The following is a 27,247-nucleotide window of genomic DNA, read 5'->3' as shown; positions in this document are numbered from 1 at the left end:
CGATTTGAATTATACACACACGCACACACCTGAACTTTCTTTGCCCCACAGTGACGCCTCTCCAACAGAATCTTTCTTTCATGATCTTTCTTTCATCACACCTTTTAGACAACATATTATGACAGTGTATTTTGGAATTTTCATGCTCTCACAAAGAAGCAGATCAATAGTCGCTTTTCCACTATCGGGCCAGTGTGAGCCAAGGCTATCAACTGGCCAGCTGGGGCCAATAGCTGGTGCCAACGTCACACACCTCGCCCATTTCACAAGCAAAAGGGGAGCTCAAGCTTGAGGTATCATGTAATCTAGAATAGCGAGTATATATTGAATGCAAAAATTAGCTAGCTAGCAAGATAAATTAGCGATAACAACCCATCAACTGTAACTGCCATGATGTCCCGAGTGGCCTCCCACTAACAGTGGGACGATGTCCAAGCACACCGTATATGAAAGTTCACCAAAATATGGAAAGTAATTTCTTTGGGCACCGCTTTGTCCACTGTGCATTTCAACAGATTTTTACTGTACCCACATTTTATTATTAATTTTTTTCTCGAACCTGTACCGTTGTGCGCTGGATACATATCCTGACAAGTTTGGTGAAACTCCGCCTTTGTACCCACCTCAATCCCCAGTTGGCCTTGTTTAGCACAAGGGTTATCGGTGGGCCAAACGCACCAAGGAGTCACGATGAAGCCCCGCTAGTGACAGTGGGAATGCAACTGGCCCTGGCATGCACTAGCACGCCCTCATTTGGGCCAATAGTGGAAACGTGGCTAATATTTACTAATATATAGAAGCTTTCCCACAGCTAAGGTTGACCAAGAAGACCAAATTAGGTAAAAAATGTAAAGACAGGACAAGGGTTAAATCTTTGTCTTTTTTATTTTAAATAATTATTTCTTTTTGTCTTTGAATGTTTTATTTATTTCTTTATTTTTATTATAAAACCAACATGAACACACAGGTTTTTCTAAGAAATTGACTTGTGTTTTAAACTAGATTTTTAAAAGATTTCTCATTTTTATTATTTTTGCCAACCTTATTTGTCATTGAGCCCATTGACACTGTAGATATTGCATTGGTCATTGAAAAATCTATATCGATCAACCACTTATCGTTACATTTTTGAAAGTCAATTTTGAGTGTGAGATCAAATAGAAGTAGCTTCTTAAGGTAAAAATTGCACATTTTACATGTTACAGTGCAAATGTAATTGTTTTTTTTTTTTTTTATCATCAACCATTCAGTGTCTACTAAAAACCATTACCTTAGTATTAAGCAATTGTTTCCAAGTCTCAAAGCTGTTTTATTTTTTATTTGACTCTTAAGATTTCATCTGAATAGATGCAACATTTTGTGGCAAGCATGTCTACTGTATTTAACATTTAGTTAACTTTTAATGTACAGTATGAAAAACATTTTCAGAGTGCTTGATTGCATTTCTAAATTATGGCTGCTTTTATTTTCAAGCTGCTTCTAATCCAATTCAAAATGATTTAAGCAACATTCATTTTATTATCTCTGTGGTAAAGCACTAAGTGGGTTTTTCTGAAAGATGGCACAAATGCATTAGCTGCAGCTTTCTCTTTCACCATTTTCTATTCCACCTTGTCTTTGACGGTGTACCAATGCAGCACATGTTTTTGATATTGCAGCATCTCTTTCATTTTACTGCATGTTCGCTCTGGAGCTAACCTGTATGTGTGCTTCATTTGTTACCCATGTGGGTGTATACAGTGGGCGCAGTGAGCACTGGGTTATTTAGTATGCGCTGTGTGCACTGGGGAGTAGGAAGAATGCTTTTGAAGAGAGGGAAGGTCCCCTATTTTAAGTCAAGTTGATTGACAGTTCATTTCCTAACACGGTTCCATACGCCTGATTTCCCACCTTGACTTCAGCCCTGTGATCCAGCCAAGTGGACTGTCAAACGCTTAGACACATACCGTACCTGTAATTAAACATACCTGGTGACACCAGCAAAGAGGAATTCCATTGGTTGGTTAAACAAACATAACAACTAACACTCTGGATAAGCAGGAAAATGACAACCACAAGCATGTGGAGAGCTAGTAGGCATCCCCTTGCGACTATTCTGAGCTGGGACACAAAAGGCAACAAACAATTTTTCAAAAAGCGTCCATTTTACTCTCTTTAGAGCCCTCCAAAAATGGACACTGTTAAAACATTTACTGTAATATATTGAAATATTTGCAATTTGAATGTTTTTTGCAAAAAATGGAGAAAGATGCTTTTTGTAACCAAAATGGTATAGTTAGGGCATCCACCAGTTGGAGCTAACTACCCACATTATAAAAAATGTGTTTCTTTAACTATTATGAACTTAAGCATTAAATTCAATGCACTTATTATGTACTGTTCATACATGTCATTGAATTGGACTTACATTTAAAGTACGTGCATTCAGTTACATCTGTAGTAACACTGTTAACCTTACCTATAATCCTATCCCATATACAGGACATGGGCAACCTCCGGCCCAGGGGCAGGATGCGGCCCTCCACATGGTTTAATCTGGCCCGCGGCTCATTTATCCTAAAAGCTTTTTTATTTTTTCATTTAAAAATGGATATTTCAGTTATGTTGCATTAGGACAACAAGCATTTAACATGCTCAGGGTTGCCAGTTAAGAGATGCAAACTCCCCCAATTAGAGATTTATTCTTGTGCAAATTGGAAATATTCTGCCTAATGTTAGACTTATTTTGTGCAATCTGGCAACAATTCACATGAGTGAACGCTTTCTAGCTCTCGATTTCTCCTTTGAACAAACTTAGCAATCTTTAGTGCGATATTCTGCTCAAGGTAAAGTGTGATACGGCCACTCTGTGTCCGTTCATGAGGCAGCTTGTGCTGTTTGGTGCTATTAAATTTTCAGGTAAACCTTCTCAGTGATGAAGTTTAATAAAATATAAACGTAGATCTCGGAATCATTGACACACGGAGGGGTAACCACTGACACGCGAGCAAAAGCAAGCGAGAGACGAATATGTATTTTTAATTTGTGCAATTTAGAAATGTTGAAGTCCCTCGCACCTGTATGTTAATCTAACTCTTGCAGTAATCATTTATCATAGTCATGCAGCCTGTTTTATTCAGTTGGATGCTGAATGAAAAGCAAAACCATTTGCGGACAAACCATGACGAGACCCGCATGATCCTTTTAGCGCGTAAACGGGTAATATTTTGAGAATAAAAAAGTAAACTGTCCCGCTTTGTGACAAACATTAAAAGTTCTATAATTTAATTTTGTATTATTATTATTATTAAACCATACCCCTAATGTAGAGAGTTTTAAATTGAATAATAAATTACCAGGGAAGTAATGGTAAAAAATAAATAATATATAATTATGTTCAGCCTTTATTCAGTTTTTTTTTTAATGGTTGATAGAAAAGTATCTACCTTTTGTAGAGCAATACAATACTTTAGGCAATTGCAGATTAGTCTCTTTAGTCACACTGACTAAATTTAAATTGAAGTCAACTATTTCTGGCCTTAAAAGATACAAGAACTCAAAAGGAGTACAGTGTGGCCCCCTATGCACTACCAAAAGCCCGATGTGGCCCCTGTACCAAAATAGTTGCCCACCCCTGTAGGGCCTTCACCTAACCCTAACCATTCTCCTACCTACCCAACCTACCTGTACCTCAACCTTAGTAGCAGCAAATGTGCATTTTGTGAGAATTTTGCAGAGCAATATGTAGTTATTGTATTATATGTATTTTAATGTTAGTGCATAGTTAAAGACACCTAATATAAAGTGGGACTGCTCATAATAACCAGTCAAACCCTGACCCCTTTGTCTAACGCCACCCAGAAAATGCCAAAACTATGGAACTTTGTTGATGAATTACAAGAAGATGGTTTGTTTATCACCACGACAGCTGGTGTGAATTTATCCTCACAGATTCTGCATAAATTGGACAGGGTGGATGTAGCCAACAGATCTTGAATGGCTTGCTTGTTGGGAGGTCACAGAAATTACAGTCATAGGAGCTGCTCTAGAAAGATCTAATGTTTGATGAGACCATCTCTTCAGAGCTATGTCTATATACAGGTGCATCTCAATAAATTAGAATGTCATGGAAAAGTTCATTTATTTCAGTAATTCAACTCAAATTGTTAAACTCGTGTATTAAATAAATTCAATGCACACAGACTGAAGTAGTTTGAGTCTTTGGTTCTTTTAATTGTGATGATTTTGGCTCACATTTAACAAAAACCCACCAATTCACTATCTCAAAAAATTAGAATACATCATAAGACCTTAAAAAAAACATTTTTAGTGAATTGTTGGCCTTCTGGAAAGTATGTTCATGTACTGTATATGTACTCAATACTTGGTAGGGGCTCCTTTTGCTTTAATTACTGCCTCAATTTGGCGTGGCATGGAGGTGATCAGTTTGTGGCACTGCTGAGGTGGTATGGAAGCCCAGGTTTCTTTGACAGTGGCCTTCAGCTCATCTGCATTTTTTGGTTTCTTGTTTCTCATTTTCCTCTTGACAATACCCCATAGATTCTCTATGGGGTTCAGGTCTGGTGAGTTTGCTGGCCAGTCAAGCACACCAACACCATGGTCATTTAACCAACTTTTGGTGCTTTTGGCAGTGTGGGCAGGTGCCAAATCCTGCTGGAAAATGAAATCAGCATCTTTAAAAAGCTGGTCAGCAGAAGGAAGCATGAAGTGCTCCAAGATTTCTTGGTAAACGGGTGCAGTGACTTTGGTTTTCAAAAAACACAATGGACCAACACCAGCAGATAACATTGCACACCAAATCATCACAGACTGTGGAAACTTAACACTGGACTTCAAGCAACTTGGGCTATGAGCTTCTCCACCCTTCCTCCAGACTCTAGGACCTTGGTTTCCAAATGAAATACAAAACTTGCTCTCATCTGAAAAGAGGACTTTGGACCACTGGGCAACAGTCCAGTTCTTCTTCTCCTTAGCCCAGGTAAGACGCCTCTGATGTTGTCTGTGGTTCAGGAGTGGCTTAACAAGAGGAATACGACAACTGCAGCCAAATTCCTTGACACGTCTGTGTGTGGTGGCTCTTGATGCCTTGACCCCAGCCTCAGTCCATTCCTTGTGAAGTTCACCCAAATTCTTGAATCGATTTTGCTTGACAATCCTCATAAGGCTGCGGTTCTCTCGGTTGGTTGTGCATCTTTTTCTTCCACACTTTTTCCTTCCACTCAACTTTCTGTTAACATGCTTGGATACAGCACTCTGTGAACAGCCAGCTTCTTTGGCAATGAATGTTTGTGGCTTACCCTCATTGTGAAGGGTGTCAATGATTGTCTTCTGGACAACTGTCAGATCAGTAGTCTTCCCCATGATTGTGTAGCCTAGTGAACCAAACTGAGTGACCATTTTGAAGGCTTAGGAAACCTTTGCAGGTCTTTTGAGTTGATTAGCTGATTGGCATGTCACCATATTCTAATTTTTTGAGATAGTGAATTGGTGGGTTTTTGTTAAATGTGAGCCAAAATCATCACAATTAAAAGAACCAAAGACTTAAACTACTTCAGTCTGTGTGCATTGAGTTTATTTAATACACGAGTTTCACAATTTGAGTTGAATTACTGAAATAAATGAACTTTTCCACGACATTCTAATTTATTGAGATGCACCTGTACAATACACTTCTGAGTGGGTTGTACCATATGAATGTGCTTCTAAAAGTAAAGTGTTAATTGGTGTAGGACCCACTTAAACTTTTTTGCGGTTGGCACAGTATATACTGTGCTACTTTACATTCTTTGGGTGTGTGTGATTTTCTGCTGTGAAAGACCTTGTACTGTCTATAGAAAGAAAAGTGTATTCACAGAATATTGCATGTTTTCTCTTAAGGAGTTTGGTATCTGTTAAAGCTGAAATACCTATTGTGTCCTCAAAAATGTCATACCTTTCAAATTTGTGGACCATTTTTGTGTCTTTTTTTAAAGTAATTTTTGCCCACCATTAGGGCATAATACCCACATAATGAACTAAAGGTTTGTAGAAGTATTGAAGAAAGATTTGAATGGGTTTAGGGTTAGATGTAAACATTTCCTTTTAAACGTTTTCGGGATTGTTTGCCTTTCATGCACATTAGGTATGAAAGATAATTACAAACAATATCTCTTTTAAAAGACAGGAAATCAGGCTTTGATTCATCATGAATTTACACTTCTGCTCATCCTCTAATGACTTACAGTAATAGACTTCTGAAGACATTTCAGTTAAGTGAATTTAGTGAGCAACCGATGCCCACTGGTTTTTACGGTGCACACTGGGAATTTTTAGGAAGCCACTTAAAGGATTTTGAGAATGGGACAGCCTATGAAATGGCTGCTTCCTTGGCCAGTTTACTGACTACATAACTAGGGATCTGATTGAGATGCACCCTAATATGGTCCTGACTCCTGGTCTTTCTTTCACAGGGAACTCCTCCTGACTCTGGCCCTGGGTCAGATCTTATCGCTGCTCATCTGTGGAATTGGTTTGACCAGCAAGTACTTGGCAGATGATTACCATGCCAACACCCCCGTGTTCCAGAGCTTTCTCAACTACATACTACTATTCCTGGTCTACACCACCACTCTTGCAGTCAGGCAAGGTAAGGGAAGCCTCCTTTAATAAAAAACATTGTTCAATGGAAACATAATGAAAGGTTACATTTGAGGCAAGGCAATGATAAAACCGTAAGAACAAGCATTTCTATGAGACACTGTCAGAAAAGGATTATTCTTTCTCGATCTTGACCTCTTCTGGGATTCCAGTAGTACTTTTCAAAAACTACAAGTAGCTTTCCATCCATAAATCTGTCAGCCAGGCTGTGTGCATTTCTGTTCTAAAAGGACTGCAATCCTGTTGATTCAGGTAATGTTTCCATTGTAAAGGCCAATTTTAAATGTCAATTTCTCAAAACACATTTATGCCATACGTTTTCAGTGATAAGCAATATGTCTGTCCTCACTGAACACAAAAATACTGTGCGACACGTCACAGTAACAAATCAGAACATATTTAATGTTTAATATATACAGCTACTGTATGTCAAGCGGGATTTTGGACCAATGAGATTTACCTGTGGGCGGGGCTACCCAGCATGGTGCTGCAAATACAAGGTGTGTTTGACTTCGTGCAGTGCTGTGCAGACCGATCGGCGCCGGACTTGGAGCAGTGCATGGATAGAAATTTTGTCTGGCTTTAGACTGCGCCACCGTCACTTCACGGTGAGGTATGCAATTAAAGTACAGCGAGAACGATTCAAGAGTTGCCACCTGCCTCAGCCGGCGCAGTTGCTTCAGAACGGCTGCACAAATTCTGATGATGATACAGCTTTTTCGCAATTGGCCAGACTCACCGATGACAACAATGTGTGTTTCATGGGCTGAGTTCGCAATGGTATACTACACATACTACTCTTACTACTTCTGTTATGTCAATCTATGGAGTAGTATGCAATTAAGGTGTTTATTCTGACACCTTCTGTTCCGCTAAACTTTCACAAATTTGTACAGTACATCGTGTTTATATTCTGTTATATTATGTTTATAATAGTAATATCATCTTAACTCAAACCTTTTTGAATTTTTTAAAATACTGACTCCTTTAATGGTGTCAAAAAATAATGGAAAAAGGAATGTATATAATGGCTTTTATTGGACTTCCTTGTAAACACAGTAGGCACTGCATCAAGCAACCTTTTCAAATGAATAATGTTTCTGGTTATTATATGTAAAATTCAAGCGTCTGTCTATCTGAATTTCACTTCGTCTGCAATAAAGAAAACAAATATTGCATGATCTTCCGTGACCGATGTAGGTTCACCACATGACGGAAAACACAAAGTGACTGGCTTGACATCTCCCTTTTCAACTCCTCCCCCACTGCAACCGGCAAATCTTGCTGATCGGCAATGCAAAGTTCAAGTCGAACACACCTATTGACACGAAGTGATCAACAAAATGTGCTGATGGTTGTTATGGTTGCAGCCGCAGCTGGTTTGGACAAAAACTTTGATTAACGTTGAATAAATATCGTTGTTGCCGAGATGTCAAGCTTAGTGCACAAAATTATATTTTCTTCTTAATTGAATGGGTGTTGGGCCTTTTGTCCATGCAGAAAGCTTGCTGATGCTAGAAAACATTGTGAGGAAGCTATGAATAGATCTGGCAACGAGTCGTGTTCTGAGCTGAGAAATATGCCAACTCGCAGTCTATTTATAAAGGACGAGTCTTGTGAAATCTCACATCTCTGATTCCTTGTCTAACACACTGTTTTTTTTTTTTTTTGTAAACAGAAGCCAGGTTGTCCTGAAAAACTATTTTTAAGGAATATTCTGGGGATCAATACAAGTTAAGCCTAATCGACAGCATTTGTGGCATAATGTTGATTACTATAACAAATAAGTTGACTTGTCCCTCTTTTTAAAAAAAAAAAGCAAAAACAGGGTTACATTAAGGCACTTAAATGTGTTGTGGAAGTGAATGGGGCCGGTCCATAAACATTTAAATACACAATGATTCAACAGTATACCCACAAGATGTAAATATTACATATGTTAACATGACTTTAAGCAATATCACACGAGCAAGAGTGCGATATGACCTTACATCAGCACTGCTGTGATCCGGCCGCAGGCACGAGGCCATAGGCCAAGTGCCGTTGGTAATCACAGCAGTGCTGATGTAGGGTCATATCGCACTCTTGCTTGTGTGATATTGCTTAAAATCATCAGCAGTGCTGATGTATGAGTGTGATATTTCTTATGTACAACAGTTCAATGAACAAGTAAATTTTAAAAAATTAGGAAAAACTGAGTACGGTCACAAAAAACGTATCTGTGCATGGAACTACTTTCTTACACGACGGATCAGAATCTGCTGTTGCTGGTTCAAACCAAATGATGTGTCCAAGCCTCTCAAAAACATCACTTCAGAACTACTAGTATCACAGCTTGGGCTGTTTCTAACATGTTATTGGAGAAACAAGGATGTGTTTGTGTGTGTGTGTGTGTGTGTGTGTGTGTGTGTGTGTGTGAGAGAGAGAGAGAGAGAGAGAGAGAGAGAGAGAGAGAGAGAGAGAGAGAGGGAGCGTGTGCAATCACCTGTTGATGATGCTGTAGTCTGTTAGTCAGCTTTCTGAAGATAATGTCATTTTGGTGAAATGCATCCTATTTTCTCAGTGGAAAAATAGCCATCCAAGTGGGGGTATTCCTCCCTATTTCGCGGTGGCCGGTGCACAAGAGTCTTTAACTAATAGAAACCACAACCTCCTCCACCATTTTGTCCTCTCTTATGTAAGAGGTAAGCGTCTTGAGTTTGTGTAATTAATCAGTCTGTTGTGTCTCTCAGCTGTGATGAGCCTTAATGCTGAAGTTGTTAGTTTAAAGCCGTTTAAAGCTATTTCCTAGCTTTAGTAGTATAGTAGTAATACGAGCGATCAATACGTGCTGTTCAATATAAACACTGAGTGACGCTGACTCACTTCACGTCACTAACTGGCTCATATTACACACAAAAATGGTCTTTTGCCTCCACCTACTGGCTAAAATATATAATGTCACAAAATTAAAAGTAAAGAGACAGATGGCCCTTAACACATCTGCACTGCTCTTACACTTTAGTTTAGAACGGCACGAACACAAGCGGAGTGATACACACAGTGAAGACCATCAGTACTCATGGAACGTCTCTCTTCCAATCAGATTCAAGGACCAGAACTAACTGCTGTATATGTATACTTTTGTGTTCAAAAGTTAGCATACCCTTGGAGAATTGGTAATATATGTACCATTTTTAAAGAAAACATGAGTGAGCAGGTAAAACACATTTCTTTTATTTCTTATGGGATTCATATTCAACTGTAGGTTATAACAGAATGGCACAATCATAAAACAAAACATGGCAACAAAGAAAAAAATGAAATGACTCCTGTTCAAAAGTCTGCATACACTTAGTTCTTAATACTGTGTATTGCCCCCTTTAGCATCAATGACAGCGTGCAGTCTTTTGTAATATTTGTCTATGAGGCCCCAAATTCTTGCAGGTGGTATAGCTGCCCATTCGTTTTTGCATGACCTGGAGGCATTTTTCCAAGTCTTTGGTCATCTTGCATGAACCGCACGTTTGAGATCTCCCCAGAGTGGCTCGATGATATTGAGGTCAGGAGACTGTGATGGCCACTCCAGAACCTTCACCTTTTTCTGCTGTAACCACTGAAGGGTCAACTTGGCCTTGTGCTTAGGGTCATTGTTGTGCTGGAAAGTAAAAGTGCATCCTATGTGCAGCTTTCATGCAGAAGAATGCAAATTGTCTGTCAGTATTTTCTGATAACATGCTGCATTCATCTTGCCATCAATTTTCACAAGATTCCCCGTGCCTTTAGAGCTCACACACCCCCAAAACATCAGTGAGCCACCACCATGCTTCACAGTGGGGATGGTATTCTTTTCACTATAGGCCTTGTTGACCCCTCTCCAAACATACCGCTTATGGTTGTGACCATAAAGCTCTATTTTGGTCTCGTCACTCCAAATTACAGTGTGCCAGAAGCTGTGAGGCAGGTCAAGGTGTTGTCGGGCATATTGTAACCGGGCTTTTTTGTGGCATTGGCGCAGTAAAGGCTTCTTTCTGGCAACCGGCCATGCAGCTCATTTTTGTTCAAGTATCGTTGTATTGTGCTCCTTGAAACAACCACACCGTCTTTTTCCAGAGCAGCCTGTATTTCTCCTGAGGTTACCTATGGGTTTTTCTTTGTATCCCGAACAATTCTTCTGGCAGTTGTGGCTGAAATCTTTCTTGGTCTACCTGACCTTGGCTTGGTATCAAGAGATCCCCGAATTTTCCACTTATTAATAAGTGATTGATCAGTACTGACTGGCATTTTCAAGGCTTTGGAAATCTTTTTATATCCTTTTCCATCTTTATTAAGTTCTATTACCTTGTTACGGAGGTCTTTTGACAGTTCTTTTCTGCTCCCCATGGCTCAGTATCTATCCTGCTCAGTGCATCCACGTGAGAGCTAACAAACTCATTGACTATTTATACACAGACACTAATTGCAATTTAAAAAGCCACAGGTGTGGGAAATTAAGCTTTAATTGCCATTTAAACCTGTGTGTGTCACCTTGTGTGTCTGTAACATGGCCAAACATTCAAGGGTATGTAAACTTTTTTGATCAGGGCCATTTGGGTGATTTCTGTTATCATTATGATTTAAAAAGAAGCCAAACAACTATGTGATGATAAATGGCTTCATATGATCACTATCCTAAAATATAAGGGAGTTTTTTTTTGCATGATCAGTCATATCTTCAAAATCAATGCCAAAATTTCACAATTTCTGCCAGGGTATGCAAACTTTTGAGCACAACTGTGTGTGTGTGTGTATGTGTATATAAAATATATATATTATATATATATACACCGATCAGCTACAACATTAAAACCACCTGCCTAATATTGTGTAGGTCCCCCTCATGCCGCCAAAACAATGCCAACCCGCATCTCTCAGAATAGCTTAGGTCAGAAGTTTACATACACTTTGTTAGTGTTTAGTAGCATTGCCTTTAAATTGTTTAACTTGGGTGGAATTTTGGCCCATTCCTCCAGACATAATTGGTGTAACTGAGTCAGGTTTGTAGGCCTCCTTGCTCGCACATGCTTTTTCAGCTCTGCCCACAAATTTTCAGTCGGATTGTGGTCAGGGCTTTGTTATGGCCACTCCAATACCCATAGCCATTTTGCCACAACTTTGGAGGTATGCTTGGGGTCATTGTCCATTTGGAAGACCCATTTGCGACCAAGGTTTAAATTCCTGGCTGATGACTTGAGATTTTGCTTCAATATATCCACATAATTTTCTTTCCTCATGATGCCATCTATTTTGTGAAGTGCACCAGTCCCTCCTGCAGCAAAGCAGCTTCACAACATGATGCTGCCACCACGGTTGGGATGGTGTTCTTTGGCTTGCAAGCCTCACCATTTTCCCCCCCCAAACATAATGATGGTCATTATGGCTAAACAGTTCAATTTTTGTTTCATTAGACCAGAGGACATTTCTCCAAAAAGTAAGATCTTTTGTCCCTATGTGCACTTGCAAACTGTAGTCTGGCTTTTTTTTATGGTGGTTTTGGACCAGTGGCTTCTTCCTTGCTGAGCAGCCTTTCAGGTCATGTCGATATAGGACTCGTTTTACTGTTGATATAGATACTTGTCTACCTGTTTCCTGCAACATCTTCACAAGGTCCTTTGCTGTTGTTCTGGGATTGATTTGCACTTTTCACACCAAACTACGTTCATCTCTAGGAGACAGATTGCGTCTCCTTCCTGAGCGGTATGATGGCTGCGTAGTCCCATGGTGTTTATACTTGCGTACTATTGTTTGTACAGATGAAAGTGGTACCTTCAGGCATTTGGAAATTGCTCCCAAGGATGAACCAGACTTGTGGAGGTCCACAATTTTTTTATGAGGTCTTGGCTGATTTCTGTTGATTTTTACATGATGTCAAGCAAAGAGGCGCAGAGAACTCACTGAACAGAGAATGGCCAGACTGGTTCGAACTGACAAAGTCTACGGTAACTCAGATAACTGCTCTGTACAATTGTGGTGAGAAGAATAGCATCTCAGAAAGCTATACTGAGATGCGGGTTGGCGCTGTATTGGCGGCATTATTAGGCAGGTGGTTTTAATGTTGTGGCTGATCGGTGTGTGTGTGTGTGTGTGTGTGTGTGTGTGTGTGTGTGTGTGTGTGTACACACACATGTATATACTGTGTATTATTTTCTAATACACCATTTCCCTATGGTGCATCATTACAATTGAGGAGCCTAGCTGCAGCTACGTGAACAAAGTATGTGAACACAGCATACAAACTTGCATACAAGCACGTTGCTCTGCGCGAGTCATCGGGTAGTCACGTCCAAGTAGCGCCTGGCAAATTGGCCTGTTCCCTTTGTTCTACCTCAGTGACCAAAGTCTTGTGTTTGAAGCCTCAGTAAACATGCCCACACGCTACAGAAAGTGGGAAGGCAATGTGTGCTTTCAGGATAACGAGAAGGCAATGCGAGCAGCTGCCTGTCAACCGGCCTGTGTCCACTAGCTCTAGCCAAATAATGATCCTCATCTTTTACAGTCAGACTGCGTAGAAGCTGCCATCTTACACTAGCATTGGTAGAGTGAAACTTCCTTTCCTCATTTCCTTCTCTTCCCCTCTTTTCACCACCCTTGTGAACATTGTAGCTGTTGTGACCCTTGCGCTCTGTTCAAATTGGATTCAAACTGTGGAGTGGGTTGCCGGGTCTGCTTGACAAAGCAATTAAACTAACACAAAACCTGCCATATCACCAATAAAACCAGCCAAATATGGGAACAATATGCCACAGATTTAGAGTCCCTATTATGCTTTTTCAGATTTGCTTTTGTTTGCAGGACTGCTGTATAATGTAAGTAGCAGTATTAAACATTTACAAAATTGGAAAACATCAAGTTTACAACCATTAAAAAAAATAATGGAGCCTGACAGAGCCTAAATGTTTGTGTCGCCCCGCATAATGGGGATTTTGCCTGTCCCACCTCAGAGGTCTTGACCTTCTTGGCTGTATCCAACAACAGAAACCCACGAGCATTGTCATAATTTTCATAATTTTATAAATTGGTAATCAGTTGTTGATTTACAGTTATATAAAAAATAAACTATGGAATACTCCAAAAAAAACAAAAAAAAAAAAAAAACAAGTAGTAGCATGATTTTGCCCTTTTCGACAGCATGTAAATAAGTCAAGTAAATAAAAAAAACTAATTTAATTTTGTAAATTTTAAAACAATTTTTGTGTTAAATGCATTTATTAAGCTCAACCATTCAACCCGGTCACTGTCACATGAATGTCTTAAAGTTTAATAATAGGGTTGCAAATACTGCAAACCTAATATAAAACAAATGGTTCATGTATTTAGTTTTGAGGTTGACTAAACATTTTATGAATGTTAGGCACCTCCTTTCACTGACCACTTCTTGAAAAAAAAAACTTTTAAAAAGTGTTTCAGGCCCTATTTCATACCCCATTCGTGGAAAGCGCCATCTGTCTCTTTTGCTCTCTCTCTCTCTCATAACTTTTTACTGGTGTAGTCTGAACATGATTCCCTGTACTAATGCAGCTAGGCAGTTATTAATTACCCAGGGCTAATGCTGATGTCTAACCCAAATGTTTCAAGCTACAGTGCTTTGCGCCGTGTGCGTTATTAAGCCTGATTCATATTATGGCAATTCCAGAATACTGCGCTCCACTGATCAGAGGCAATATTAAATACACAACTTTAAATACATTTTGAAAGCTTACAGTTTCTTGATCCAGCCAAAAGACCTCAAAGGATCCTTTGAAAATAGGCTACCAATTTATGATCCCAGTGGACCTTATTCAGGGTAGACGCAAATGTTTAATCTGACGTTAATGAAAATGAAGAATAGAAGCGCAATCCGCTCAAGGTTGTACTGTCTGAAAGGGATAGTTCACCCACAAATGAAAATTCTCTCATGATTTACTCACTCACCCTCATGCCATCCCAGATGTGAATGACTTTCTTCTGCAGAACAGAAAAAATATTTTTAAGAATATCTAAACTCTGTAGATTCATATGCAAGTGAATTGTGACCAGATTTGTCCAAAACCACACCATTGGTTTAATCCACGTCTTAAGCAATCTAATAAATTTTCATTGAACCTTTTTCACAATAAATATTTTAATTGTTGTCTCTATGCATGATCATTATTTCAAGCTCGATTACACCTCCTAGTGCTGCATGCACAGCTTGAAATCATGATTGTCAAGCAGACTGCTTATGTCAAGATTTATTGTGAAAAAGAAGTTATATATCTGTTCTCACACAAAACTGTTTGGATCGCTTCAAAAGACGGATTGAAACACTGGAGTCATATGGATTATGTTTATGCTGCCTTTATGTATTTTTTGGAGTTTCAATGTTTTGGTCAACATTCACTTGCATTGTATGGATCTACAGAGCTGAGATATTCTTCTAGAAATCTTCATTTGTGTTCTGCAGAAAAAAGAAAGTTAAACACATCTGGAATGGCATGAGGGTGAGTTAATGATGAGAGAATTTTTATTTTTGGGTGAACTATCCCTTTAAGATCTTAAGCCACATTTTCACAACCCAAGCTTTCAGAAGTTTTTTTTTTTGTTCACTGGAATTTTTTGGTTAAAGACGTATTTTTATGTTAAATGCATTTGTTAAGCTCAACCATTCAACCCGGTCACTAAAGTTGATATAAAAAAAAAAATAAAAAAATGTAAATGGTGAAAAAATTTGTGAAATAAAAACACGTCAACTTTTTTTATTTATTTATTTTTTTCTTACTTAATGGGACGTTTATCAATAATTACAACATTTGGTACTAAACTGGCTTTTTTAAAACTTTTTTTAGTTTACACGTATTGTCTGTTGTGTAATTTTTTTATTTAATTATTGTTTATTGCTAGAAAATAGCAATCACATAAATCATGCGTTTAAACTTTATTTAGACATGAATGTCTTAAAATTTAGTAATAGGGTTGCAAATACTGCAAACCTCATATAAAATGAATTGTTCATGTATTATTTAGTTTTGACCTCCTGAGGTCTCCACCGGGAAAAGTCCCGGTTCTCCCAATGGCCAGTCCGCCACTGATGTGTACCAAAGAATATATCAGTTAACATTATCATTAATATGGATAATATAATTTCAGGTATATTTGAGTTATAATGTACATTTTGCTTAAATATGAAAGAAATTGTCTCTTTGCTAATGCTGTTAATTATTAAGGGGACCTTCTAACTACATTATGAAATATTAATTTTAAAATGTTTATTTTATCATTATTCTATCATAATTTTGGTCACATTAGCTTTTTAAAAATGTACAAATTCCTTGTATTATATCAATAAATGTGATCTTGAAATTGCATATTATATTGCATACATATGTTTATTATGTTTGTTTACATGCATAATTTGTACTATTTACAAGTATTAACATTGATATATAGAACAAGAGCTAAAACGGTACTGTATCTTTAAGACTACTGGCGGCAGTTTGAGATATATCCAGCTGCAGAATCACTGCATCAAGCAGTTTCAGGGCAGAAGCTCTGGGGCAGCAGTGAGGGTGGATTTATGACATGCTATTTTCACATTAGTATTTTATTCAATTGCAATATAAAACACATTTTCGAAGATAGTATGTGCTTTGTTTATCATCAACCCTTTTGTATATCTTGTAACATGATTATTCAAGTGTTTTATCTACCACATATTAATGTTAAAAAGCAGTCTCCGGGCAGGGTATACCCATAAAATAGCCTAAATTTAAGAGGTGACACACTTGATATGGCTGATATAAGTTTTATGGAAGACCCTTAAATATTTTTATATTACATTTTTCAGCCTGATCGGACAATGCAAGTAAACATTGGTAAAATAGAAAGCTACAATACAATTTTAAAGTAAAAACACAAAGAATAAGGATTTAATAATGATGGAGATGCAATATACTTTATTAAACAAAATAATATGGTGATAACAACAGTAATAAATTAATTTCTTTTTTAAAATGTCTTTTGTTTGCAGTAAAGACATAATGGAGAGAATGCCGACATCTCCATCTCCATTTAAATAGCAGGCTAAACGAGTAAATCTGTATGAAATACTGTGCTACAAATATAAATCAATACTTACAAACAGCTTGAGATGAGCATACATTCATAAAGAACTATATTTCCAGTATCATTTAAACACACTATCTGAGCAAAAACATGGGCATTGCTGAGACTGGGGTAATAAATGGTCATTCTGAATAGTTTTACCTAGAGTACTGTAAGGGAAATGGAAAATCTAATTTTCCTTGATATTTAGACATATAAGAGGTAACTGTTCTATAAAAACATACTGTAAATTTCAGAACTCAAAACTTCCTACCCAGTCTAAAAAGAGCATTTATAGTGACACTACCACCCTGCTGAAACATCTCATTTTGCAATCTGTGTGTTCGTGACATCACGAGACATTGCTCATTTGGATTTACACATCCCACAACATGCATCATCGCCCCCTGGACCAGTAGCGGTTCTAGCTTGTATGGTGCCCTACGGTCTTGTATGGCGAAACCCACTTCAACACGCCCCCAATGTTGTGGGTGGGGGGTTGGTGGTGAATGTAAATGAGAACGCCCCCGAAGTTGTTGGGGGGTGGTGATTGTAAATGAGAACGCCCCCGAAGTTGTTAACTTCATGCCGCCCCCCCACAAGTTGCCGCCCTGGGCAACTGCCCATGTCACCCATGCCTAAATCCGCCACTGTCCTGGACAGACAGGCCTAGTGTGGCTAACTATTCCTGAATACCAAAGGGGACCCCTCTGGACTATTTTGAATTACTTTTGTATATAAACATGCACTACACAGACATCTTTGACCGCTGTCATGTATCTCACCACTTTTAAGAGACACGTTGTCAAGCTACAACTCTGATGAGGAGAAGCCATTCTCTTTCTTTCAGCTGCTGTGCCTCTTGTTGTTTTGAGCACAAATGCGGACATAAATGCGTTCTTTCACAAATCTGCACTATTTTTGATTGTTGGTGTTTGTAAACATGCACTATATGGACGTCTTTGACCGTTTTTATGTGTTTCCGGCGATGTGTGCCTATGTGTGTGTGGCATTTCACCATGCTTTGGACTATGTGTGTGCGTTTTTTGGCTCATATCAGCATGGATTTTTTGTAAACCTGTCATAATACGATTCAAGCTTAGCAAAGGAACTGTTATTGATGGATTGGGCAGTTAAAAACACTATTGGAGCCAATCGCAAAGCAGTGAGTAAACCGTTTCATTCATGAATATTTCAAATGTTATGACTGTATGATAGTTTATGGTGCTGTGTGTTAACAGCTGTGCTTGAGATGAACAGTGTAATATTTTCAGATTCAATGTGTTGGATGTCCATCATGTGGAAACCCTAAAATGTAGTTTTATAATGTTATGGAGCTTTGTTCATTCACTTCCGATAGAGTATCAAATATGGCTTTATTTGAGGGGCTGCACGATGTTAGCCAATCATAACAGTGGGTGTTTACGTTGAAGTTTTAAGGAGACGTTTATGCCAAAACCGAGCGTTTCAGTCAGAGAGCCAGAGACAGGGTGAAAAATGATCATCTATTACTAAATTATGACTTTTTTGGTGCAAAAAAACTTTAATAACTTTATCAGTTCACCTCAGGGAAGACAATAAAATAGAGCTGTCAGAATTAATGCCTTGACGCATGCGATTAATTAAAGTTTAACGCGTTGATTTTTCTTTAACGTGATTAATGCAGTTACCATTAATACACCAGCATAAATACTGGTTTGAAAGGTGGAACCTTTGTAATGTGTCCATCGGGAGTCATTACACTGATGCACTTACCTCAACACACACACCAGAGCCCTTCTACCAAGTCGAGCCTACAAGTTTAACATAAAATAGCATAACGTGGTGGTCCCATAGACATTCTATGGGCAGTACTGTTGTAACACGCAAGCTGACCATTGCGCTCTCTCCTATGATAGAGCCGCGGAGGTTGTTATCTCACTAAATAAAATAATATCTACACACACAACAATGCTTCCATGATAAAAAGATGGGGGCCCTCTTAATGCTATTTGATGTACAAAACAAGCCCAGATGGGAACTTTTTTTTATTTATTATTAATTATGAATTAATTATTATTAACAAGTAGATTGCTTGGATCTCATCTTTGGACACACATTACATGGGATGAGTCAAACCAAACATTTACTCTCAGCATGCAGTGAAAATATCTTGGTGCCAAACTTTGCATAGAGTAAAGATCATTCAAAAAAATAAAGATCAATATTAGGATTTTTAAAATAAAAATTGTGATTAATTGGAAAATCGATATTTTTACCCATCCCTAATTTATTATTTATTTATGTGATTTTGTTAGGTTCAACATAGCAAAATCCAATTATTTTCACGCACCCCCTGGAATCTGCTTATGTACCACCTGGGGTACGTGTACTCCTGGTTGGGAATCACTGGTGTAAATGACCATCCTGTATTAAGTGAGCAATAAGTATTATATTTCAAGATTAAAATGAAAGGATAGCCTTCAACAAAACATTAGTGTATCAGAATGTCCCATCTACCCAGAGAACACAAACCTAATCAGAACTGCTCTTGTTCCAAGAAGACCATGTCTATGCCGCATATGGCTTTCAGGAATAGAAAATCTGAAAACAGCTGCTATGTGGGAAGTGGTGGGAAATTAGAGGAAATCTTGTGTGAAAGCCAAGTTTGTTTTCACTGATGTCTTCATCTATGTTCATTCCTCAGACCAGACCAGAAGTTAACTTCCGTCAGTAGTTAGTATTATTCACCAAATGTCAAAATTTGAATGATGGATGAGATAAGGATGATTGATGAGGGGGGCAGGACTTAGACTGCACATTCGGTCAAGACTTATCAGACACAAACATCTGCCACACACATCCGGTCTAAGTCCCGCCCCCCTCAAAATCATCCTTATCTCATCCATCAATACAATTTTGACATTTGGTGAGTAATACTAACTACTTCCATCTGCGGCCCTGTCCCAGATGATGCCATCAGCCCTTTTGGTCCTTTTTCGTGTCCACACTTTGGTAAGGTTGGAGATGAAAACTCAAGTCTGACACTCATTTCACACTTGTGTAGCAAACAAATATACAAAAAGAATGATTTGATGACTTATAATCAATTGATGAGACTTGAGACTTGGACTCTAAATTAGGGACTTGTAAGCAACACTAGTCTCTAGGTCTCCAAGGAAATTAGTTAAATATCGTAACAATAGATGTTGAATATTGTCTTGGTGACTGTGACGAGGAGGAGGGCGTGGCTGGGCAGTGATGAAGCACGGCTGGCGCTGAATCAGCTGATCAGCGGGAGAGTGAGATAAAGGGCAGCCGGAGAATCCGGTTCGAGAGACGCATGCGGCCGCGCTGTGTGTTTATGTTTGTGTAAGTTCATTGTTTAAGTTCATTTATGCATTAAAAGTTTGTTGATTGTTCAGCTGGTTCCCGCCTCCTCCTTGCCCGCTGTTTAACTGTTACAGTGACGTAGTACTCTATTTACTGTCAGGCAGCAATTGTTCACTGTGAAGTTCACTCCAGTGTGGTTTTGGCAAAAGGGCACATTGTAGCCCCCGAGGGGATGCTTGTGAGCAACCTTCTGAATCTAAATGACTGATGGGACACCCTATGGTCTCGTGGACTTCATGGACACATGTGAGTGAAGGCCACAAGACCACAAGTCAACATCATGCATGCCATTTGGGCCAGTGCCTACTGTCAGTGTAAAGCTCCATTTAATTGATGACATTTGGCCTTGAACTGGTGGAGGCATGGCAATAAAAATCTATGCCCCCACCCACATTTATCACTGTCATAATCTGACAATAGAGGATGCTTGTACAAATTGTACAACAGTTGTTACTTTCCCCTACAGAGATGCGTTCAATAACCTAATTAATCATTGTAATGGGATTCCCCGTGATATTGATTTTACGCTGCTGAGATTTGTTTTAATGTTGATTTCTTCACACATCTAGAGACCTGGCATTGGAAAACTTTTTAATTGCTTATTTAAGGCTTGTTATATTGGAGATATTTCCTGCTTTATTGCTACAGCAAAATTTGTCTTTTTTTTTTTTCACAGCTCGTCTCCTAGAGACATTCTGTATATTTAGAAAAAAAAATTACTTTGGATCAGAATTTGTAAGGATTTTGAATGCCAAAATTAACTGACATTTGCCATTATGATGCTTGATGGAAATAATACTGATGTTGTCGGTGTGAGTTTGTTATTATTCAAAGTAAGTTTTTATGTTATGTACAACTTACTCTGGAGCCTTAGCTGTAATATGTTAATTTTTTTTTTTTGTTTCAAATGATTCCTGGTGTGACTACTTATATAATTTCAAGACCAATGCCTAGAGCTTATGTAGCAGAAATCCACAAGACATTGGATCATCTTTCCCTGCAAAGATAGTTCAGAACTTAAATTACCTGTTAAAACCATATTGTTGGTTACCATTAAAAGGGATATATTTTGGGCACCTTCGTGCTAGTTCATTGCTTCACTGGTCTGCAACATTAACCAGTTTAACCAGCTTTAGGGTTCCCCCACCTTTTTACCTTTCCAGGCATTTGTGAATACTGGATAAGGATTTAAAAAATAATATTTGATTAAGACCAATTCAAAATTATTTCAGACCAATTTCGAATTGAATCATTCAGACCAACTGATTCATTGACAGATTCATTCAAAAGAATCAACTTTAAAAGATTGATTTGCTAACATCTTGTGCCAGTAACAGACAAACATTGCCCATTTAAAACTAGTTAAGATGGTCCAAACAAGTCTAAGATGTTTTATTTAAGCAGGGTTTGCTTCTTGTGAACTGAACCTGAATGATATGAATGTGAAATATGTCACATTGAGGTTTGGTGGAGAGTTTGGCAGATGCATCTCAAACAGGCATCTTTTTTTTTCTCCTGTGGAATCTTGTGCTAGGTAAAATGTGAGGCCAGTGTTTTGTCCTCTACATTGATTATTACCTTTGAAATCTTCTTTTTTTGGATTATTAGAGGCCAGCTGTATCCACTCCCTTATACTGACACAGATTAGAAATGTTAAGATGGCAGGAGTGTGGCAAGAGATTTATGGTGTGCATTCCTACAACGCCTCGACTCTCCCCAGGCTCTTCCCATAGACAGATAATCAATAAACTGTGTCCACAAAATGATGGGGTGAGCATGTTTACTCTTCAGTCATTGTGAAGCGAGAATAAGCCATTTACGGCCACACACACACATTTTTAATTACTATGCATGCAATACATGGATGACCTACTACAATCACATAAATGAGCAGTATACCACCAGAGCACTCTGTGACATTTATAAAGATATTTTTTGACAAAATTGCAATAAAAATGCAAAATAACTTTATTTATTTCTGGCATGAAAACTGGATGCCACTCACTGAATTAAACATGCCAATGTGTTTATCATTGCATACTGCATACTAGTAGGCAGTACACTGTATATACTATCGAGTATTCAGTAAGCTAGTATTCCATTCTGAACGCACATCTTTTGAACAGAAGAGTGGATATTATTTTGTCAGTGAGTGCTTTTAAGTCATTCTTTAATTGCTGATATAGGCCTGCAAATAGGACATGCTTGTCTTTGGAACCAATTATTAGTAATTATTTTGTAATTTGAGTATTTTAAACATGAATTAGTCTCTGGAAGGGATCATTTACTCTCATGAGGATCTAGGGTATGTTAGTTCTATAGTAATAGTATTGTAATTTAGTAATTGCCACAGTGAATGTGGATGTGCTGTGGGGAGGACTGCAGCATTATTTATTGATTTAACATAAGTGCTCAATGTTCTCTTGAGTATAACTGCCTTGTTTTGACTAATGCCATGCATTTACATGCCATTACCTCAGGGCTTTGGGTTTTACTTTCAGCTCTTAGCAACATCATATGATCACCTCAAAACATAGATTTTCTCTTGTAGTTTTTACGAGTCTGAGAATGAATGTTTGGTTCTTTGAATGCATCTAGCTACTATCAACTTCTCATGTATGTGACGCTTTTATGCATTTTTATTGCATTCTGAGGTGGAAATGAAGGAGATGGAAATATTTCAAAGACATTTTTTTAAACATTTTTGGAATAAAATGGCAGACACATTTTTCTTACAAAGGCTACTGTCATAACTAGTATTTTATGTATCCTAAATACAGTTAAATTATATTTTTACATAATTTAAAATTGCACTTTAATTGGAAATTATGCACAAAAAGTTACATTTACCTTGATTTTTTTTTTTTTATTTGTTTGTCTCATATTTCTTTTCAAGCATGTGCTTCACTGACACTGTTGTCTTATTGGAAACCAAGTATGTTAGCTTTTTACATGATTAACGTTATTAGTTTTAGGTTATTAACATTATTATTAATTACTAACATTATTAATATATAGTGGCAAAATTGTTGGTCATGATGGAAATGATGACACATCTGAAAGACAGTCAGTAATTGTGTAAAAACAGATATTACTCATTTTGACAAGGTAAATATCAAAATGGTTTGTGATTATTTATTTAAATGTGTTTATATTTTCATAGTTTTTAAAATATATATTTTTATGATAGGTTTCCATATTTGTTTCTAAATATTTCATATTTTAATATTTCAAAATTAAGTCTGGGTCTGGGACAAGGGTTAACCAGTTAAAGCTGTACATTAAAACATTTGAAAATGAGCAAAAAAATAAATATAAATATCAACACCTTTCACATGTGGCATTCCACAGGGTTCCATCTTGGGTCCTCTACTATTTTCCCTATATATGCTTCCTCTGGGCACTATCTTTCAAAAATATAATATCTCATACCACTGTTATGCAGACGATTAACAACTCTATCTCCCAGTCAGGTCAAACAATAGCTGCTCCTTAAGCAAACTCTTTTCCTGCCTTAAAGATAAAATACTGGATGTCAAAAAATATCCTTCAACTCAGTGAAGACAAAACTGAAGCAATTGTCTTTGGCTCTTCAGCTTGCATGTCTAGCCTTGATAACCAGTTCGGTCTGTTATCTTCTAACTTACCTCAGTCTTCCCTTCCCTTCCCTTGTCTTCCCTTACACGTATGCAGAAGATTTTTACACTGGTTACCAGTTAGTTTTAGAGTTAATTTTAAGATTTAAGTGTTTTTAAGGCCTTGCATGGTCTTGCCCCACAATATATTTGTGATCTCCTTCAATCATGGTCACTCAGGTCTTGCAATCAATTACTTCTCGCTTAAGGTCCAAGGGTGATCAGGCTTTTTCAGTAGCAGCCCCTTAGTTGTGAAATAGTCTTCCGTTTCTTGTTAGGTCTTCACCTACCCATGCCCGTAGACAGAAAACTAGAATTCTTTTCATGTTATTGTGGTGTCACAACCACAGAACACAACACAACACAACATTGACCATTATCTGTCCCAGTTTTCATAAATAATCCAACTTAGATTTTTTTCCATTGGAAAATCTGAAACACCCACAAGGGTGCCAAGCGCTGTTTTCTTCTTTGAATTATGATTGTTGGTACACCTAAATTACTGACATTAAATAATAATTTTTCTTAGAACTGAACCATCGCTAGAGGTTAAATAAAATGCATGCTGTTAATATGCACATAGTTTTGTCAATGTTTATCTAACACTTCATGTTAGCTCACTGTTTAACAGTTTTAATGTTTTTTTTTTCATGAATGCTATGTGGAGAAATGTCTTTGTCCATTTATTTTGCTGGTCTGTGGCACATGCTGATAAATGACATCAACAACAGAAAAAATAATTTGTGGAAATGAGCTACACATTTATAGCTTTACCATACACTATGAATCTCAGCTGCGGTGACCACTCTTTAAAATTCTAAAAATTATAGTCTATTATTAAGACTATTAAGACTAACACGGGGGGACACTCCAAGAGCTCTTGCACAATTCGAACACTGAGCAGGACCACACAAGTCATCTGTTGCAAGATCCAGACACTCTGGTAACACAGTGGAAATTGTCAGCACTCTCTGAAGATGGGATTATTATATGTTCTCTCAGAATGACATGTCTTTAAGAGTAATTTTCTTTTACTTGTTCGACCAGCACGCTGTCCGAAGTCAGTCCTTGGAACAAGCTTCATGATGACATTACTGTCACAGCTGTGTAAAAATTCGAAATAATGGCACACACCGTTAATATTCTTATGCGTGGGAGGTGGGAAATGCATAGTATAATTGAAAAGCAAAATTATAAGTCACATAGAGAATAGTGTGGCACATTGTCAGTGTAATATATATCCTTATAAAGCTGAGAGAAGGACAGAGGGCTTTTTACAGATGATGTGTAATTTTTTTTTCTGTTAAAATACTTTCTTCAATCCTAGTTTAATGTGCAGAAACATCTATGAGTAAGCCATTCTGCAAAACGTTCCCTCATGTTGTTCCATGTTGTTTCTTTCTTCTGTGGAACACCAGCCTCAGTCACCATTCACATTTCTGCATTCACAAAAAGGCAATAAAAGTAAATGGTGACTTAGGATTTAAGTACCAAACATTCTGCCTAAAATGTCCTTCTGTGTTTCATGGAAAAAAGAAAGTCATACAGGTTTAATAAGACATTAGGGTGAGTAAATGATGTAAGAATGGTATTTTTTTGGGTGAACTATCCCTTTAAAAGTCCATTTTAATGCTGTATCATACAGCTCATAATCACTGAATTTAAATAAAAATGGATAAAAACAGATTGACATCCAGTTATAAAATAAGGTGATTTGTAAAGTGGTTTCTATGATACTTAGGCTTGCTGTACTTATGGGAAACGAGGCCATGGATGTTTGTTTCTTAAGATCATAAGGCTTATTTCCAGATAAAAAGTCCATCCTCGTTTAGTAATGTATTGAGGCTAAAACATAAACTGGTTAATTTAGTCATTTAGAAAAAAATTGTTAGCATGATGGGAAAATGGGTTCGAATGGTCTACATAATTCGATCAAGTTTTCATTCTCTCTTTAACTACCTGCGGTGCTACTGCCGTTATGATCCTATAAAAACTCATATTTATTTCAGGAGCAGCCGCGCTGTATCAAGAGATTACTGTGTTCTTTTAATAAAAGCTCTGAAAGAGAACAGGCTGCTGTGTTTTATTTCTCTGGGGCCCAAACAGGCAAAATCCAACCGCACCTTTAGGAAAATATGTAGATCTATATTTTATTCATCTGTGGTTTCATGGGAATTGACAAATGAACATCTTTATTTACTTTTTTACTTGATTCTTAATTCTGTATTTCTGTCAGATAGGGAGTATGAAGTTTGGAACATTGAGTTTATAGATATACTGTATACTGTATATATGGATTTATTGTTATTATGCATCAAGCGATATATCATATTCATGTATACCTAGTAAACAAGATATACAGTTGAAGTCAGAATTTAACATAGACCTTAACCAAATACATTTAAACTCAGTTTTTCACAAGTCCTGAAATTTAATTGTAGAAAACTGTCTTAGGTCAGTTAGGATCACTACTTTATTTTAAGAATGTGAAATGTCAGGATAATAGTAGAGAGAATTATTTATTTCAGCTTTTATATCTTTCATCACATTCCCAGTGGATAAGAAGTTTACATACACTTTGTTAGTATTTGGTAGCATTGCTGTTACTGGTGTAACTGAGTCGGGTTTGTAGGCCTCCTTGCTCGCACATGCTCTTTCAGTTTTGCTCACACATTTTCTATCGGATTGTGGTCAGGGCTTTGTGATGGCCACTCCAATACCTTGACTTTGTTTTCCTTAAGCCATTTTGCCACAACTTTAGAGGTATGCTTGTGGTCATTGTCCATTTGGAAGACCCATTTGTGACCAAGCTTTAATTTTATGGCTGAGGTCTTGAGATGTTGCTTCAATATATCCACATAATTTTCCTTCCTCATGATGCCATCTATTTTGTGAAGTGCACCAGTCCCTCCTGCAGCAAAGCACCCCCACAACATGATGCTGCCACCCCCATGCTTCACGGTTGGGATGGTGTTCTTCGGCTTGCAACGATGGTCATTTTGGCCAAACAGTTTTACAAATTCAGAGTAAATTTCTCAAAAAAGTAAGACCTTTATCCCCATGTACACTTGCAAACTGTTGTCTGGCTTTTTATGGCAGTTTTGGAACATTGGTTTTTTCAGCAGCCTTTCAGGTTATGTTGATATAGGACTCTTTTTACTGTGGATATAGATATTTGTCTACCTGTTTCCTCCAGCATCTTCACAAGGTCCTTTGCTGTTATTCTGGGATTGACTTGCACTTTTCGCACCAAACTACGTTCACCTCTAGGAGACCGAATACGTCTCCTTCCTGAGCGATATGATGGCTGCGTGGTCCCATGGTGTTTATGCTTACGTACTATTGTTTATAAAGATGAACATGGTACCTTCAGGCATTTGAAAATTGCTCCCAAGGATGAACCAGACTTGTGGAGGTCCACAATTTTGTTTTCTTAGGTCTTGGCTGATTTCTTTTGATTTTCCCATGATGTCAAGCAAAGAGGCACTGAGTTTGAAGGTAGGCCTTAAAATACATCCACAGGTACA

The 27,247-nt window shown here is 37.8% G+C and overlaps 1 protein-coding gene across 1 annotated transcript in view; it reads left to right on the top strand.

Moving 5' to 3' along the window:
- The window catches only part of LOC127410255 (solute carrier family 35 member F1-like), a 143,045-nt gene that overhangs the window by 55,009 nt on the left and 60,789 nt on the right, over positions 1 to 27,247 (top strand). The window contains exon 2 of the mRNA XM_051645420.1: positions 6,450 to 6,625. Within this exon, the coding sequence (XP_051501380.1) occupies positions 6,450 to 6,625 (176 nt within the window). The remainder of the gene's footprint in view (positions 1 to 6,449; positions 6,626 to 27,247) is intronic.

Source organism: Myxocyprinus asiaticus, chromosome 19 (assembly GCF_019703515.2).
Source record: "Myxocyprinus asiaticus isolate MX2 ecotype Aquarium Trade chromosome 19, UBuf_Myxa_2, whole genome shotgun sequence".
Taxonomy (NCBI): Eukaryota; Metazoa; Chordata; class Actinopteri; order Cypriniformes; family Catostomidae; genus Myxocyprinus; species Myxocyprinus asiaticus.
The sequence above is the reverse complement of the archived record's forward strand: the minus strand, read 5'-3'. Positions and strand labels throughout refer to the sequence as shown.